The sequence below is a fragment of the Xylocopa sonorina genome, chromosome 5, assembly GCF_050948175.1.
Source record: "Xylocopa sonorina isolate GNS202 chromosome 5, iyXylSono1_principal, whole genome shotgun sequence".
In the NCBI taxonomy this organism is placed as follows: Eukaryota; Metazoa; Arthropoda; class Insecta; order Hymenoptera; family Apidae; genus Xylocopa; species Xylocopa sonorina.
Window position 1 is genome coordinate 6,369,442 of NC_135197.1, and position 16,515 is coordinate 6,385,956.

The window sequence follows — 16,515 nt, forward strand, 5'->3', positions numbered from 1 at the left end:
TCTGGCATTCTTTGGACGGTAAGAAGGCACTTGAACGGACCTCAGTGCGTTCAACTTGTATCCTATCGATACGAATCCCCCGTGCTGGACTGATTCGACGGATCGATCGACGAAATCGCGCTCTTCGAACGATTCCCTTCGAACTGCGATCTCGATGCGCGTCAGCCGGGCTCGGCGACCACCTCGAAAGCTCGACACGTTCTTCTCGGGCTTCTCCTTGGAAGGTACCGGTCAGAGAATTAACGATGCGAATCCTTCGATCTAGCCTGAAGATGTGGCCGAGGGAAAGAACACCTCCACTACCTCCTTCGACCGCGGGAGTCGTCGCCACACTGATCGAGACCACGCGGTCGCCGCCACTTTTGTTTACAATCGATGGGCCCCCTGCCACTGCGTCTGCGCGGCATTTTGAAGTCGGCGTCCGTTTGGCGCCATATTTTTGGGACACCCTTGACGACGGATTATGTGACTTTCGTCACTCCGGGCTTTGTTTCGGGTAACTTTAGAGCGGACCCATGCAAAACCCGATTTAAGGTAAGAGAAAGGAGGGCAGCTTTTTTATCAATCCTGTTTCTCCATCCTGAATTTAATTATAGGAGTGTAGAGGCTCGAAACAGGGTTACTCGTGTTTTCGTATATAAAATATAATAATAGCAATGATGGAGACGAGGAGTGATTTAAATGTGGCTCAACGCTGCCAATGTTGACATTACCTCGTTATATGGCGTATTTTCGTGTAATTTATAATATAAAGAGCTCGTAACGCGTGAATAGTATATGAACGCGGATTGTTTCCTCTGTTAATATTGTTACAGAACTGGCAATTAATTCTCAAGTGCGTAAAGTACGCGCTTAACAAGTTGGACGCGACAGAATTTCGTCGGTATGCAGGTAGTCGATAAATAATGCATCGTACATACATTTTTCGTATACAAGGCGGCGCATTCGCCATTCGCATTGATAAATTATTTCAAGCACGACAACGATAAACGCTCGATACGTGTGCTAAAGGGTACACGCAGTCTTCTCAAGGATGCAGGAGTGGATAGGGTCCCTGTGCGAGAATGGCGATGAACTTTGCGCGGATTAGTCAAGATTCGAAACGAAAGCAGAAAATGTCCCGCAGCAGATAGAAAAATTATTTGCCATAAAATTTAGTCTCCTTGTGCACATTTTCAATCGTTCTGTTTACTAGAAACAAGTTTAAACTACAGGATAATTTTCTTAGCGAGTGACTAATCAACCTAGAACAATAGCCAGGCGTCATTTATACATTCATTCCCTCTGATTATTTTAACATATCTGCGAGCTATGTGTTTCTTTGTTCTTATAACAATTGCATTTTTGCAGGTTTCGTGATACGTTCGTGATATGTATCGTGGCACACCTGGAAAGGAGGAAAAGCGTCTCTGAGGGTAAAGGAAAAATTTTCAGCGGAAAGCAGGTCGCATGCATTTGTATGGTTACATAGAGGTCACCACAAGTTCATCGAGTTGTCTCGAGGTGAACGAACTATTACGTCTCGACGAGACGACCGACAATTGATGTCTTTTTTATCCAATTTACTAACGGCAGTCGAACATAGGACCGAAGCTAGGGTAAACATTATTGCTACCTTTGTATTACTCACCGATTTCATTGCAACTTAGTACACAGTTTTAGAGTAATTGACAATATTGGACGCCTATTTTTTTTTTATTGGCAATGGTTAACATTTCAGGGATGAAATTGCCCTAGAAAGTTAGAAGGTATTAAGGAGTCTTTATTATGTCTCATATGTTTTAGAAAAGTATCAGAATCAGATATCTCCATCGAGTTTGAATATTATGCACTATAGTGAAACGAAATCTTGATTAGTTTGGCTTAGAAGAACATCTATACGAGCAGTGAGCTTGAACTACATTTTATAATAGTATAAACATGGTAAACTTATGATACTATTACTTCAACACAGAATTCATTATGTTAAAATTATAACACATGATCAAGAGATGGTTTCCTTAAGTATTAATTATATAAAACGATTTTCTTGTTCATTTTCATATATGAGCTATCATTGGCTTCTGCGAAGAACAGTTTTTAATTAATTTTTCAGTTCTCAATGTAACATAGATGAGGTATAGTTCTTCTTCTCAGTATAGCAAAACGGAGTTAATTAAATGTCGGACAGAGGAGGTAGTGTTACGATCGTTAACGAGAAGCTTTTTCTTTCGGGCAGTATCAACGAAGACCGCCAACGAATCGCAGTCGTATAACCGCAGAAACTGACTTGCAAGTTATGCAAAATAAATTAAGCATGCAAAATCATTAAGTACCCGCTTCTAAAGAACGTTGTACTGTTGCTGATCGATCCAGGTATAAAATTGCTGAAACCTCAGTGATAAGTACCTCTCTAATTTCTTAATAAACGCGCGCATTATTCACAGGGTGCATCGTCGACGCATATGAAACGCAGCTTCACTTATACGTGTAGCCTCTGAAACATTGGTTGGAAACAGATGCAAGTAACCGCTCAAAGAACCAGATGTTCGTGCAAGGCGAGGCGAAAACCTAAAACGAACATACGACGCGCGTAGCTACTGAATCAAATCTGTGCGAGTCGAATATTACACATCGAAACGGAGCAGAGAGAACAAGGAGGAGGAACAGCGGGCAATTTGAGTAATTGTAATTTTCCGTTGGGTCGCGTTCATTTTTTTCACGGTGCCGATTCGCCGGAACTAATAAAATCAATTGAGAGAATAATTACAGTCGTAGGAAACCCCGTCGCGCCCGCTTCCCGCAGCTCTGACCACTCTGACGAAGACGAACACCGATGGAAAGCCAAAATCGTTGCGTTTTCGAATCGTCGCGACGGTGGCTATTTTTAAAGTGCATCGATCGCGGGAGAGATCATCTTTGCGAATGCAAAGCGTACATCATCCGCATTCAATTCGATAAGAGAATGCGGCGCTTATAACGATGGTTTACCTTTTAATGGGCGGGCATAAACATACAATGGGTAGTACAGAATCTAACGAGGAAATTAATTTAAATAAAGCGAGCCGGATCGACGCCATTCTTGCATAACGATCGATGCCGATTTCGCGGGTACGTGCCGCGAATGCGTTGCATCCACCTCTCGAATTCTTCCTCGAGGTATGCCCAACATTAAAATAGCCGAAATATATCTACGCACGATCGTTGATCGAAATGTATCAATATTTTCTGCAACTTCGACAAAATTTCAAATAGTTGATCTAATACTTCCGGTAGTGTTTTATATGAAACAGTGGAAACGTTGCGCGTATCGAAAACGACTCTACTTTAAGAAACTTTAGAAACTAAAGAAACAGTCGAGAGGTACACATGAATAGAGGATAACTCGCTGTGAGTTAGTAAATATTTAAATGATACGAATTTAATGTCAAAAGTGGACTACTGTTTGCGTGTCAGTAAGAAATTGACAGAGTGATGGTGGTCTTTGAAGTTTTGAGTATATGTAGATGTTAGATTACTACCCCTAAATATGAGGGAGGTATTAACGATTTTACGACAGAAGGGGTCGACAGTTACAATTCCACTTAACGATAAATACAGCTATTTTATCTCTCGCGAAAGATAATAATTAGTTAATATTTCTTTTCCTTCATTTACCGTCTGCCATAAGTACATTAAATATTTTACGAAAAGATACTTATCAAACAGTGCTACTTATTATGGATTTTCGTTCTCGTAGGTGTTTTCTCGTATAATTCATTCGGATTATCAGCTGTCATACGAACTATTTACTCCCCAGTTAATGATAGTAAGAATAGATGACAAAGTCTAGTAATAAAACACTACAATTGAAATGTAGTCATTTATATTCTTATAACAATTGCTACACGTGAAAAAATATCTTTTCCACTTTGAACTACTCGCGGGCGCAGTTTAAATCGAGCGGGAAAATGACGCGGGAAGCGCGCTCGAGTATCGATATCTCGAATCAGTCACGCGCGCTACGTTCATCGTTTTGAATTGCTTACGTCCGTCGCGAAACATTCGACTTCATACGTAATACCAAATTCTGACCATCCGTTTAAACGAAAGTGGTCGCATCCGATCGCACGATTTTTGTTAGTCATTACACATTATCATAAAATGTAATCGCGTCGAAACAATGGATGTAATTTAAGAAAATCAGTGACACACGTATGAACTTTTTAACGTACCTCTATGAAGTAAAAGGCACGATTTCACAGTAAAATCGGTGCAGTGGAATGCAATGCACGTTACGTCACTCGATACGCACTCCGAACTCACGCTAGAAGCAGTTGGCAGAGGCACCTGTAAAGAATTAATTCAATTTTAATAACGCGGACGTATTAATCATTAGAATTCTAGATCTTCTCGAGTCAGAAAAATCATATCTTAGAAAATTAGCAAAATAACGTAGATTCATGTACTTATTAAATCGAGATAATTATTTTACCACGTATCAAAATTCTCTGGCACGTCGTAGCGTCGATACTCTTATTCTACGTGTCGATGGAATCACTTTCGTAGAAACTAGGAAGAAGAGGAAAATTTCGTCGACGTAAGCAGAGGCGATTATCGAATCTTTTAAAGACCTACTTGGAAAAGTCAGTCGGTTCTCGTTGCTTCGATCAGTTCGCTCGAGTCTGAATGAACGCACGACGATCCCGTTATCGTTTCGTCCGAGTGGGTCACCGACACCTGGACAGGATTTTCCTCGTGGCCGCTTCGATGTGCACGTATTGAACCTGTGCTGTGAACAGGCCATTCTCGTCGATGCTTGGTGGGGTTTCCGCAGGCCCGTCTCACCTTCTGAAATCGTTCTAGGCGCCTGCCAATTTTATACAAAATCGCAGTAAGTTGATCGCGTGCGCTAGAACGTCGCAAAGCATTGTTAGAGATCCCGAGAGAGTTGATGTTACTTTTTGAAAACCATTATTCCTTTCTAAAAAATATATGTATGCACGTGAATCAACCGCTCCGATTCAATCGACAGAAGTTTATGTCTGAGAGTTCATGAATAAGCTCTGTACTGTATTAAATAGAATTGTACAATTGAATTTCTTCACATTATTCACGAAACCTTGATCGATTTTAATGTCGGCTAATAGCCACGAGTCTGAGTATTAGAGAAATTTCGCAAACCTAGTAATAATTACAATATTCTAATAGCACGTCTATTTAAACATGTCCAACGCAACATGTATATTAGCTGTATGCATAATACGAACTATTAAAACGTTTTCCGTGCTTACACGGGACTGAAGAGGGGGATCTTGAAAGTGGAGCCAAGTTTCAGCCGTCCCTGGAAACCAGATGGGGTCTGAAAGTGCCCCGCGTGCTCGCCTTCGGAGAACATATCCATGCAGTATTAGTGTCCACGGGAACGTGTAACCTGCCGTACCTTTTTACCTCTCTGCCGTGAAGTATCGCCTTCGTCAGATCGCCTCGCAAAGACTCGTACTTCGCGGACGTTGTCTCATTTGATCATCGTGCTCGAGAAGTTCTCGAACACCGACGTCTGGTTTGTGAAAAGATCCATTGGCGGAAAGGAAACCGTTTCCAGCGAGCAATCGTCGATCTTTCCAAGTTTCTGCGCGGCAATCAAAACTGGATCGACAAGTATGAAGATCGCAACAACCTTGTTCCTCTTCGTGGTCGTCGGTACGTACGGTCTATACGTTCGTGGTCGAAACGCAGCTTCTGGGATCGATGTGTGTTGCATTCAGTCGAGGCCTCGTGTCTGAAACGAGTAATCAACTTTTGACTGATAAAAAAATATTTAATAACACGGTACACGTAGAGATTGAAAAGTTGTATTAGAAATTTAGAAGTTGTACGTGACTCTTCTAGTACTGTTACAGTCAGTTGCGTTTAACGAGAGTCGTGTCTCTTCTCGACGATGCTTGGTACTAATGAAGCATTTTGTCATATTTAATATAGAGTGAAACATATAATTCGCAAGTTAAAGGAGAAAGTACGAACGTAACGTTGTCACGTAACTGTTTCAAAAATTAACAAACTCTATGTCTTTCTGGTACATTGACTTATTTTTACGATCCTCTAAATACATGTTTATACTGGCGGCTGCGTTTTTAAACACACAACTATCGCACTTAGATATTCATGTGGAAACGTTTGCACGTTCTCCAGTTATGAGAGTTATACTTTTCTTTCGACACAGGGATATCAAAGTGTTCATAATAAGTCTCGATCTAGAAGCACCTGCACGAGTCCAATGAAATATATCAAACATATTGTACTCTATTTGCATTTATCTTGACAAATGAAATTTCATTCGAACTTGTAACATATAAATATCGAATAAATGCTTTATGATACGAGACTTATACGAAGATTGTATCTTCTCGTGTTCCATTATTAATTAATCTATTGATATTTAACAACCAGTTCCCAATGAGTAGACAAGCGTCTTACAATATAAAAGTTGATTTTCATTTACGATAAATTATTGTTCGTATCGTTATACAGCGGTAGATTTACTGTAACGATTGGGAACTGGTTTCCAAGGTGTTTTATAATACTTTTCCTGGGCAACTCGCAGGTTTTTGGGCCTTTTTTTTCCATTATTCACGCTTTGTACCAAAAGCATATTACGTTCTGTGCTATCGAGCCCCGACTTACCCTGACTGACTGCACTGTTTACTCGATCTTACCATTTCAAATCTTACTTCTCTGTCACTCGATCTTACTGCTGCTGGACCTCGCTACCTCGATCTTCAAATAATCGTCTTTCTTTGGGATACTAATGGCCTAGTGCGTACCTATCCAGGGTGAATACTGTATTCTTCTCACTTTAGTGCAGAGGCCTTTGTAAATACGACTCCGAACATCCAGAGGGAACGATAGGGAGAGAGATGTTGCGTTCTTAACTGCACTATCGTGCCACACCGTGCCTCCACGCGGGCCGAGAGGGGTAATTTTCGATAATTTTCCGGTTTTCTTCGCGATGACTTAAGCGTGACCAATACGTGATCTACGTTACACCACTGTGTTACAGTATTACAGTATTGTGTTCTCTTGGTTCGTGCGATTTCTTATAAAACAGTTCAAAGTACATACCTTTCGGATTTAACGAATTACAAAACATCACCGTTTCGTTACATTCTTGTTTGAGATTAATGTATCGACCAGCGAAATTTCGCGACTGATCACCACAGTTTCTTCTTTCGACACACTATTATTACGTAATTAGGAGGCAAAAGAAAAGCAATATATATCTCGAAGATGTACATAATTATGTAAATATGTTGCGAAATAACAAGTATTAAGCACTAATTTTTTTTAATGGTCCTTTTTATGTGCCAAACCTACAATTATTATAATAAAGGCCGCAAATATTCGCGGAACAGAGTCGACGATGTCCCCGATTAGCCGTAATTAACAGCTGTTTCTCGTCGACCTCAGTCTTTAACAGACTGTAACTCTCTTCAAACGGGCTACGCGTTCTTCGCTAGTAATTCGCTAAAATTTGCTCATCAGCGGTGTTTATATTCCCGCGAAACGCCGGCTAATCGAGGGGATGATGCGTCTAACGACCCGCAATAACGCATTGAATGGCCGCGTCTCGACGAGAATGGAACCGTTGAACGGAAAAAGCAACAGTAAGGCCAATCGTACGCATCGACGCCAGCTAGAAAGTGCACGAGCGTCTGTTTTTATCTGGTCGATAATATTGATCAGTGGGAAATAGAACGAACCAGCGAGGAAAGTAAGCGATCGCATCTTACTCGTGTCGCCAATCGCGGACACGATCGAGAAAGGGGTTTGCATCGGCGGTAATTACATATTTTCGAGCGATCGAACAATTCATCGGTGCAATACGCGAGGATGTAGGAAAGTGATAGACGGATCGTGGAAACCCGCTTGTCGGGACAGTTTTTCGTACGAGACGTCTATAATGCGTTCGTCATTATCGTGTCAATCGTGTGCCAGTCCAGGGGAAACTTTCTCCGTGCATTTGTCGAAAGAATAACTTTCACGCCAGGATCAAGTGATAATTAGATGGATCGTGGAAAAAAGCACGATGTCGCTTAAGTACACCTCAATATGCATATGTACTATGTAAAAAATATTTCGAAGATCTATGACTTCGAAATGGTGTACTAAGACATCTGCACTTTAGATATTTTATGAGATACAAGTAAAAATAAGATCCTTTAAAACGGTACCGTTATCTCGACACCGTCGAGACTACTTATGAGAATTGATGAGTCCTGGTTTTCTCTTATAAAAAAGATAAAACTTCATTTGTAAGAAGGAGTAGCTTACTAGTTCTTTTTTTAGAAAGGAAATTTTGTGGTGTAGGTTGTTTTTATGGGTGTTTATGAATAAATTATGCTCGCCCATCCAAAGTTGTTCGACGGTACAGCTTCCAAAATTGATTCAGACGGGAATTCCGTGGGATGATAATCGCTCGATTGCGATAATATTGCCGCTATGTTTTCAACCGCATGTTATTTGGGGTATCGGGTCAGCAACGGTCCTATGTGAGCGTTTTATTTCTGAGTGGTCACTTTCTATACAGCTCTGACCAGTCATGGTAGTTCTTCGATCAATTGGGTTGAAATGATTCATTATTAATCACTTCTTCGTAATTGCCAGAGAAGAATATTTAACAAGAGCGAAACGAAGCTAATTTCTCTTGTCACCGTGTATAAATTTCTATTTAAACACGATATGAAGTATTTCTATTTTTTCATTTTCAAAATTACTGTATTTGCTCCACAAGAATTCTTCACTAGCATTGGCAATCATGTTGGGAAGAAATTTGTATAGTGTAGAGGTAGAAAAGATTACTTTTTGTACAACTTTGGATTCCACTGTTTATTTTCCAATAAATGAAAATTACTTGTCTGCAAATCGTCCAACAACGACGCGAGAGGCAACTTTATAGGTCTGCCTGTCTCAAGGTAAAGGTAAAGGCCGCGTTCGTGAGAAAGTGTTGCGCGAGTTTGCTCCTTTACGAATGTCGCTCTACTGTTTCACGTTAATCAAGGAAAAATGTGGATTTTTCTCTCATTCAAGACAGAGGACGATGCTTCTGTGTAATTATATCGTGACTCAAGTTCATCTGGAGACGAACAGTGAAAGTATCCTTGACTCTTGCACTGTTAAAGTCACCGTCCTCATACCTGACACCGATTAGAATCTGGGTCCTGTTTTTTGAACAGCGTCGGATTCCATTGCATTTCTTCGGCCTTAGAAAATACGATGAAGTTTCTAACCAAAGATCAAATTTAAAAGTAGAATTCCTTGTTATGGAACCTGGAAAGCTAAGAGCTCGGGGCAAATTGTGTAACTCAGTTTTTGCATTTTAAATTTTACAAAAAGGTGTACACGCGTAACTTTCCTTCGGTGTTACAATCTTTCGCAGTGGAAGAGACAGAGAAAGTATATATTTTTCAATTTTTTGCATAATACTCTAATAGAAATGTCATTTAATTTTGTAACCTGACGTCGAAACGTAATAATTATTAGAAAGCTGTTTCTACTGATCCGTAATCTTCTCGTCTGTATTGCACATTGCATTTTGATGCATTGATTGACGTGCACGCTATCCACTATTGCAGATGAAATTTTGAAGAAATCAGGATGCCAACAATTCAACGGACAGAAATAAGACAACGGTTACAAGGCAGCGACGTTTCTTTTCTACGATTGTCCTCTCTAATTTTTTTACTGATTGATGAAGTTAATTACCGGTTCCATTCATTTCTATACCTTGACGTAGAGAAGTTTTATGCTGATTTACAATCTACTTAAGTTGCACGATATTGATCAACGTGGGTACTTGCAATTAAAATCGATTAACACTATTATAAATTTATGCTTAAATGACATTCTTCTGGTGGACGATAGTCAGTGTCCCTATTCCTCAATAACTCGGTCAAAGCGTAGGTTTGGGAACACCGGTACATTAAGCTTTCTCGAAAATTTCACTATGTTCCAATACATGAAACATCATTTCTACAAACCACGTCTGCCGTCAAGCAAACAAGGTTCATCGGTACTCTTGGCTAAAGCAATATTTTCCTGCTAATCAATAAAAAGTGTCCTCGTTTTTAGATAAGCCTAAGCATATATTTCGCACAATTTCATAATTCTTCCTAGCCACGTTCAGTTTTAGCATTAATAATTTTCTCGTCATTATGAAACACTAGACAAAACGTGGACATCGTCCTTCCCGCGTTAGAACGCGACGTGCAAAAACTGTAGACCAAGAATGACAGAAATAATGAGTAACGTAAAATTTTGCAATCGTTTCAATGGTAGAATTCGTAGTATTGCACAATTCCTTTCGTTCGTTAATAAAAAGACTAGCATTTAGTGCATGAAGGAATCTCATCGAAGGAATCGACTAGAGTGGAATGAAAGAACCGAGGAACCCGGTTATTAACCGGTAACCGATCGGGTCGTAAAATCGTTCTAGAAAATTGCAGCAATCTCGCAACTTTTTCTCATTCCATCTCGAGAGGACCGCACGTCGTACGGAATATTCAGAAGCGGAACTGATTTTGGAGAATGTAAAACCTACCTGTTTGGCGTGGTCGAAAGGTTGACTCGACTATCCAAGTGGGTCAGTAGGCTGTGGCCCAATGGCACGCCACGAACCCGGCAAATCTTCTTCACAAGTCGTCAAATTCCGGAAGTACTTCTCATTGCCTTTAGGGCATTCCTCGAAAAATCCTAGTCAATTAACGGAAACTTAAAAATTCATTCATCGTACGAACGGTTAATATTGTAACCGAGTGTGTACAATTTTAGTAAAAAAAAAAAGAGTAAGAAATGGCGAGCATCTTTAACTGACTATACAGAACTACAATTTCTATATTTGTATGCAGTTCTAGTGTGTATTCTGGGAAATTGCAAATATAGAAAGTCATCATTGACCATACTTGAGACGTTCTGGCAGAAATAACAGATTCGATGACTAACTACTTCTAAAATTAGTAGGTTCGTTATTTTAAACACCAGCGTCATAAAGATTTTACTGGATCGATATTTCATAAAAGTTGATCATGACAGAGTTGTCGTTGCAAAGAAAACTGAGACTAAACTGAACTATCCGTGTCAATTTCATTTGCTATCGAATACGATCAAGGTCGTCATACTCCGGCGAACTTTCATTACACTGAATCGGACGATCGTTCACGATACTCTGACAATTCACAGACTTATCGAGGATCAATAGCACAGATTAGGAATCGCTGATGAATGGCCCTCGAATCAGAATTCATAGAAATCTGGTTTCGAACGAGTTCGATTTCGAAGCGATCTTCGCGAGTCGATCTAGATCATCTCTGATTAAGTGCCTGTCAACTGATTCAGTTCCGAATAACAAAAAGGATATAACTTTCCATCGTAACGTCGCCTGAGCAAAATTTATTACATTTATTAAGTGAAAAATCCGGTCTGAACTTTCTCTGATTTCCTCTCGCAATTTCTGCTTTAAGATTTTTTAAAATAAAAGCTTCTCGCTCCAAAAAGATAAATGTACGCGAGCAATGGTTTCTCTGAATGTAAAAACTAGATTACGCGAAACTGAATTCGCTTTCAATATTATTTTAATTTATATACATATATATGTATTTTGCAATACCATTAAAAATAAATGAAGTAGTGAAACACTGATTACGATGGAATTGAAAGTTGATCGGTCGGATCGAAACAGGGATCCATGGTTGTTCTTCTCTTGCGGTTTGGTTGCAGGATGCACGTGGCGGGAGACACTAGGGACATGCGTGTTTCAGTCGGACTTTGGTTTCATGCTTAACTGCGCCTTCAAAAAGTCTGGCCTATTTCGAATACGAAATCTTGGAGGTGTCAAAGGCTACGTCGGCCTGGGTGAGTCGAAACAACCGGTCGAAGTTGTATTTCGCTAAAGAATTCCTCTAAAATTCGATTGACGTTATCAAAATTCACATGTACCATTGATCTTTGGGAAGAAGTGATGACTAATTGTTCTGCTATCTTTCGTAATTAACACATTATAAACGTACTGTAAATATGTTTCATATTACTGATAACGATTAGTCCTCGATGTAATTATTTAACACGTGATTAATGTAACACATAACTCTCTGTGTATTATACAATGTATGTCTATGTCCTTGCAAAGAAAAAAAAAATAACTGCCTTAATACTCACTCTACTATATTTTTCTTCTACTGCATGAAAGGTGATAACCCTTGAAACAATGCTGAATGATTTAATAATTCTCTTTCAATGATTGATAAGCTTCTTATGCTATTTTTCTATCACGTAAGTCGACTGTTAGACGCTTTATGAAATATCACCATTTTATTGGCAAAGACAAAAAGCCAACATCGTTCCATGCATCATAACCAGGTAACCGATCAATTATATAAGAACGGAGGTCCTTGGTCGCTAATACGTACGATTCATTCTCTCCTCGATAACAAATGTAAATGAGTTTGTAATTTTTGTAATTTGTAATTTTCTGTGTAATTACGTTCACAGGTGAAAATTGCGATTTGAACGGTTGGATTTGAATGATTAAGAATTCTTCTCTTATCCGTATTTATTTATAGTATCAGAAACTAGCATGCATTTTGAGCTGTGAATGGAAATTCCGGTCTAGATTGTCCAGAAGCGATGCAGAAAGTGAATCGTCGTAGCGACCTGTAGATTCTAATTAATCGTGTGGAACGTGCGTGAAATTACCGGCGACTTTCTGACCAAGGAAAATGCCTCTTTCTGACCCACTTGTATTACGCTTTGGTGAATACAAATGGGGGCGGCGCACACAGAAAAAACGAGTAATAACAGACATTACATTATTCATCTCCTTGACCCGCCCTAGATGTCAGCGGTAGACACTTGAAACATGACATCTCTTTGATGAAAATGTAATTTACATTAGAACCGAGCGCAGAATCAAATCTCCGTAAAAACGAGCGGTTGTTTGCGCATTTGTGAAACGACACAAAAAAGAGCGAGCTCCGTTCTCGCGCAACGCGTGGTTGCTTAACTTTCATCGACACGTCCTCTGCGACGTTCCTCCGGGCCTTCTGCCAGATCCGGTTTCTCGCCCTTTCCGGGAAGCTACTTGTCACGCGTATCATCCGAAAGAGAAATGAATGTTTCAGCTACTTCGAAGAGTCTTTACACGCATTAAACGAGCGCGTGTGAATTAATATTGTTATACTTAACTGTAGGATTCTCCGTGGGCGACGAACTAGGATTCCCTCAGTCTCTGTCCAATTTAGAAGCTGCGAAAAGGAGAAGCGTGCAGGCTGGAAGGGTTGGTGCACCAGGCTATATCAATACGGTAAGGATTATATTAAATACGAACTTTTTCGAATTTGAACAAGCTAATCTTTGATTGTTTCAATCCAAAGAGTGGATGATTGATATCGTAACTGTTAATCTATTACTACTTAATGGATCATCACTGTGCTGGCGTCGCGTAAACTAGTTCAAGGAAAGTATAGATGGATAACAAATGTAAAAGCTGAAAACATTCCGTCGCGATTCCTGTGATGCTGTGATGTTCCCCTTTGTTTTTTCACCGCGTTAATTGCATACATTCCGACTGAGTGTACGGGGTACGATGCTTCACAGTGTTTCTCTTGCGCAATCGTGAACTACATCTAGCCAGGCATATTCATCGGGTTTGTACGTGGGTTCAAGTGGCTTCTCCGTATGCAAATCCCAGAGACACGAGGGATAGAATTTTTTTAATGTTTATGGAAAACAAATTACCAAGGACTGTTCTCTACTTATGCGGGATTGTTCTTTTCTTTTCTTCAAGTAAAAGTTCAGAAGACGTCGAGCAGACTTGTTACCTACTGTTTTAGTAGTTGCTCGATTAAACCGGACAGCACACGATCGACCTTGCCGTAATTAGTGCGTGAATGTCGATAGAATTCTTTCCACGTGCACCTTTTTATAACAATTACACCAATCTGGCACGAGATTCGCGTGTTCGCACATCAATTTCGCGCTCCCTGGCTATCTATCGTACAGAAAGATGAATCAACTAGGACAAGGTTTTAGCAATTTTTTATATCTCGTTACTCGGGTCGAAGTTCAAATGTAAATTATAACCTGTTCGATTCATGAAAGTTGCTCTGAATGTTACAAAAAAGTAGTTTCTTGTCGTAGCGACACACGTAATAGCGAGAAAACGTTTTAACGTATAAAAAATACCTGTTCCAGGCTGCAAATCGGGACGATACTAGACAGCACACGCAAAATACTCGACAAGTGGTGCCACCCTTCAAACCTCTGCCACCAGGAGCGACGCGTCCACTAGCTCAGCAACCGGAACGTCAGAAATTGGTCGTGCAACAAAATTCCACGGCCCTTCGGACCGTACCAGCCCCGTCTTTAGCGGCAACCCAACAAGACCTGTTGAGACAACAACAATTAACGCAACAGGAATCGAAACAGAAGCAACAATTAAAATCACAACAGGAGGCTTTCGCGATGCAGATGCTGAAGCAGCAGAGACTGCAGCAACAAGAGGCTATGAGACAGCAACAATTGCAGAAGCTTCAGCAGCAACAGAAACAGCAGCAATTGGTGACACAGCAACAAAAGAGGCATCAACAGGTAGCTTCCATGCCTGTAAAGAGGGATCAGGTAATTTCTTTCGTTCCTGTTCCTTCAATTATATCTGGAAATCTTTATTTCTTAGAGAGATCGTTAGAATAATTATTTTATTTAAAAATTTGTTACCAAATGTACTCCGTAGACGCCACAGATGGTCGCAGTAGCAGCTGCAGTGCCTGGAAAATTGCCTAACATCGTTGCTGCGATTCCACCAGTCAGTAGCATCGTGGACGTAGAACCGCCATCCAAATCCTCGCTTTCCAATGATGGTTTGCCACCGTTTATCTCGATGCCACCCTCGTCCTCGCAGCTGACCGATCGAATCAGCAACAGTCCTGCAATTTTAGAAGATTCCGTCAATGAAGTATCGAAAGACGACTTCAATCAGGTAATTGTTTTCAATCGTTTCTTTTGTACGCAAACTCATTGTTCTGTAACTCGATAAATCTTTACGGATATTCAGGTCCCTCTACCCGGAGATGACATCACTTCTTCTGTCAACGAGATGACTTTACTCTCCCTCCAACCAGCAGTGGCTGAATCCAGTCAACCGCAACAACAAACCGACAAACACCAGTCACTGCCATCGTCACTGCCATCTTTGGCTCCAATTCAGGGAATGGAGACGTCGTTGAAGGCACTAGCAGAAGCCAGTAACATCACCCTGGAGGCTTTAGAAGCGGCTATTCTTCTGAGACAACAGCAATTGTTACGGAAACAACAAGGACCGAGCAGTACCAGTACAAGCACGACCACCACGACTATGGCTCCTAATAAAAAGTAATGTCAAGAGTGTCTCGTTATTTCTTAAATACACTGTTATTGTATTTTCACAGAGTAACGCTTTTGTAAATTGTTTTTTAAGAAGTAGCTGAAAGTGTTTTTTTCTTTATTTTTTAGCAAGTATAACCCTGGAGCTACCAAGGTAATGAATGCACCACGTGAGTATTATCCAATGGGCTACGACAAGAATTTCGATGACAATTTCGCCAGTCGAGTGGACCTTCCAGACACGAGCTTCTATTGCGGCGATCAGAAGCACTTCCCAGGGCTTTACGCTGACGAGGATCTCGGGTGCATGGTAAAACATCGTTACATATAATATTTGTGATGACGTGAAACAGTGTTAAGGCTTTGGATAATAATTTTCAATGTAATAAACTTCCAGGTGTTTCACGTTTGCGCGCTGACAGACGATGGTCTGATCATGAAGAGCTTCCTCTGCCCCGAATCAACCTTGTTCGACCAAACGATCCTGAAATGCAACTGGTGGTTCTACGTAGACTGCAAAGCTTCGAGAAGCTTGTACGATAGCAATATTCCAATTAGCAAGAGCTATCAGCTGATGAAAGCTCTCGCGTTTTTCTCAGCGTACAAAAATCACGACAATAGTACAACTGCTCAAGAAAGTTCAGGGACAAACAGTTCCTGAATCCGCAAATAGGGAACTGAATCCCTTATCCCTAGTTCATTAGTTTAGTATCTTTTGTTACTGTTAATCGGTTCTACGATTGCCAATTGATGTTCCTTTAATCCATTGAGACTTGGGTTCTTTAAAACGAGCTGATTTATTTTAGTATCGAGTTAATTCTTTTTCCTTTTTCGTGGTGCGAGCGTATTAAATTGGTGAATAATTCTTGGTGTTGTCTCAATGGATTAAACAGAACTTTCGATAAGACGAGGGATGTTTGACTTTGGAAATTGTTCGTTTCACGGTGTGACAATTTCTTTTGGTAACCACTGCCGTCTTTGTTCCAAACGATAAGTATGTACATATAATTTATTGCGTTAGTATTTTCTAGACGTAGTTTAATCGTAACGTTGTATATAGTTTTACGTTGGTCTCTTCGTTGATGTGGCTTGTTCAATAATAATTTTATTTTCCTGTACGCACGGATCGTCAAGTTTTTTCATTGA

General features: G+C 40.3%; 1 protein-coding gene across 1 annotated transcript; it reads left to right on the plus strand.

The window, feature by feature from the left end:
- Positions 1–5,552: 5,552 nt before the first annotated feature.
- On the plus strand, positions 5,553–16,487 carry Mtg (mind the gap). Its single transcript, XM_076894995.1, has 8 exons — positions 5,553–5,661; positions 11,731–11,865; positions 13,200–13,312; positions 14,203–14,628; positions 14,741–14,986; positions 15,062–15,378; positions 15,499–15,679; positions 15,767–16,487. The coding sequence occupies exons 1-8, from the start codon at positions 5,622–5,624 to the stop codon at positions 16,028–16,030; spliced, it is 1,722 nt and encodes a 573-aa protein (XP_076751110.1). The 5' UTR covers positions 5,553–5,621; the 3' UTR covers positions 16,031–16,487.
- Positions 16,488–16,515: the final 28 nt, after the last annotated feature.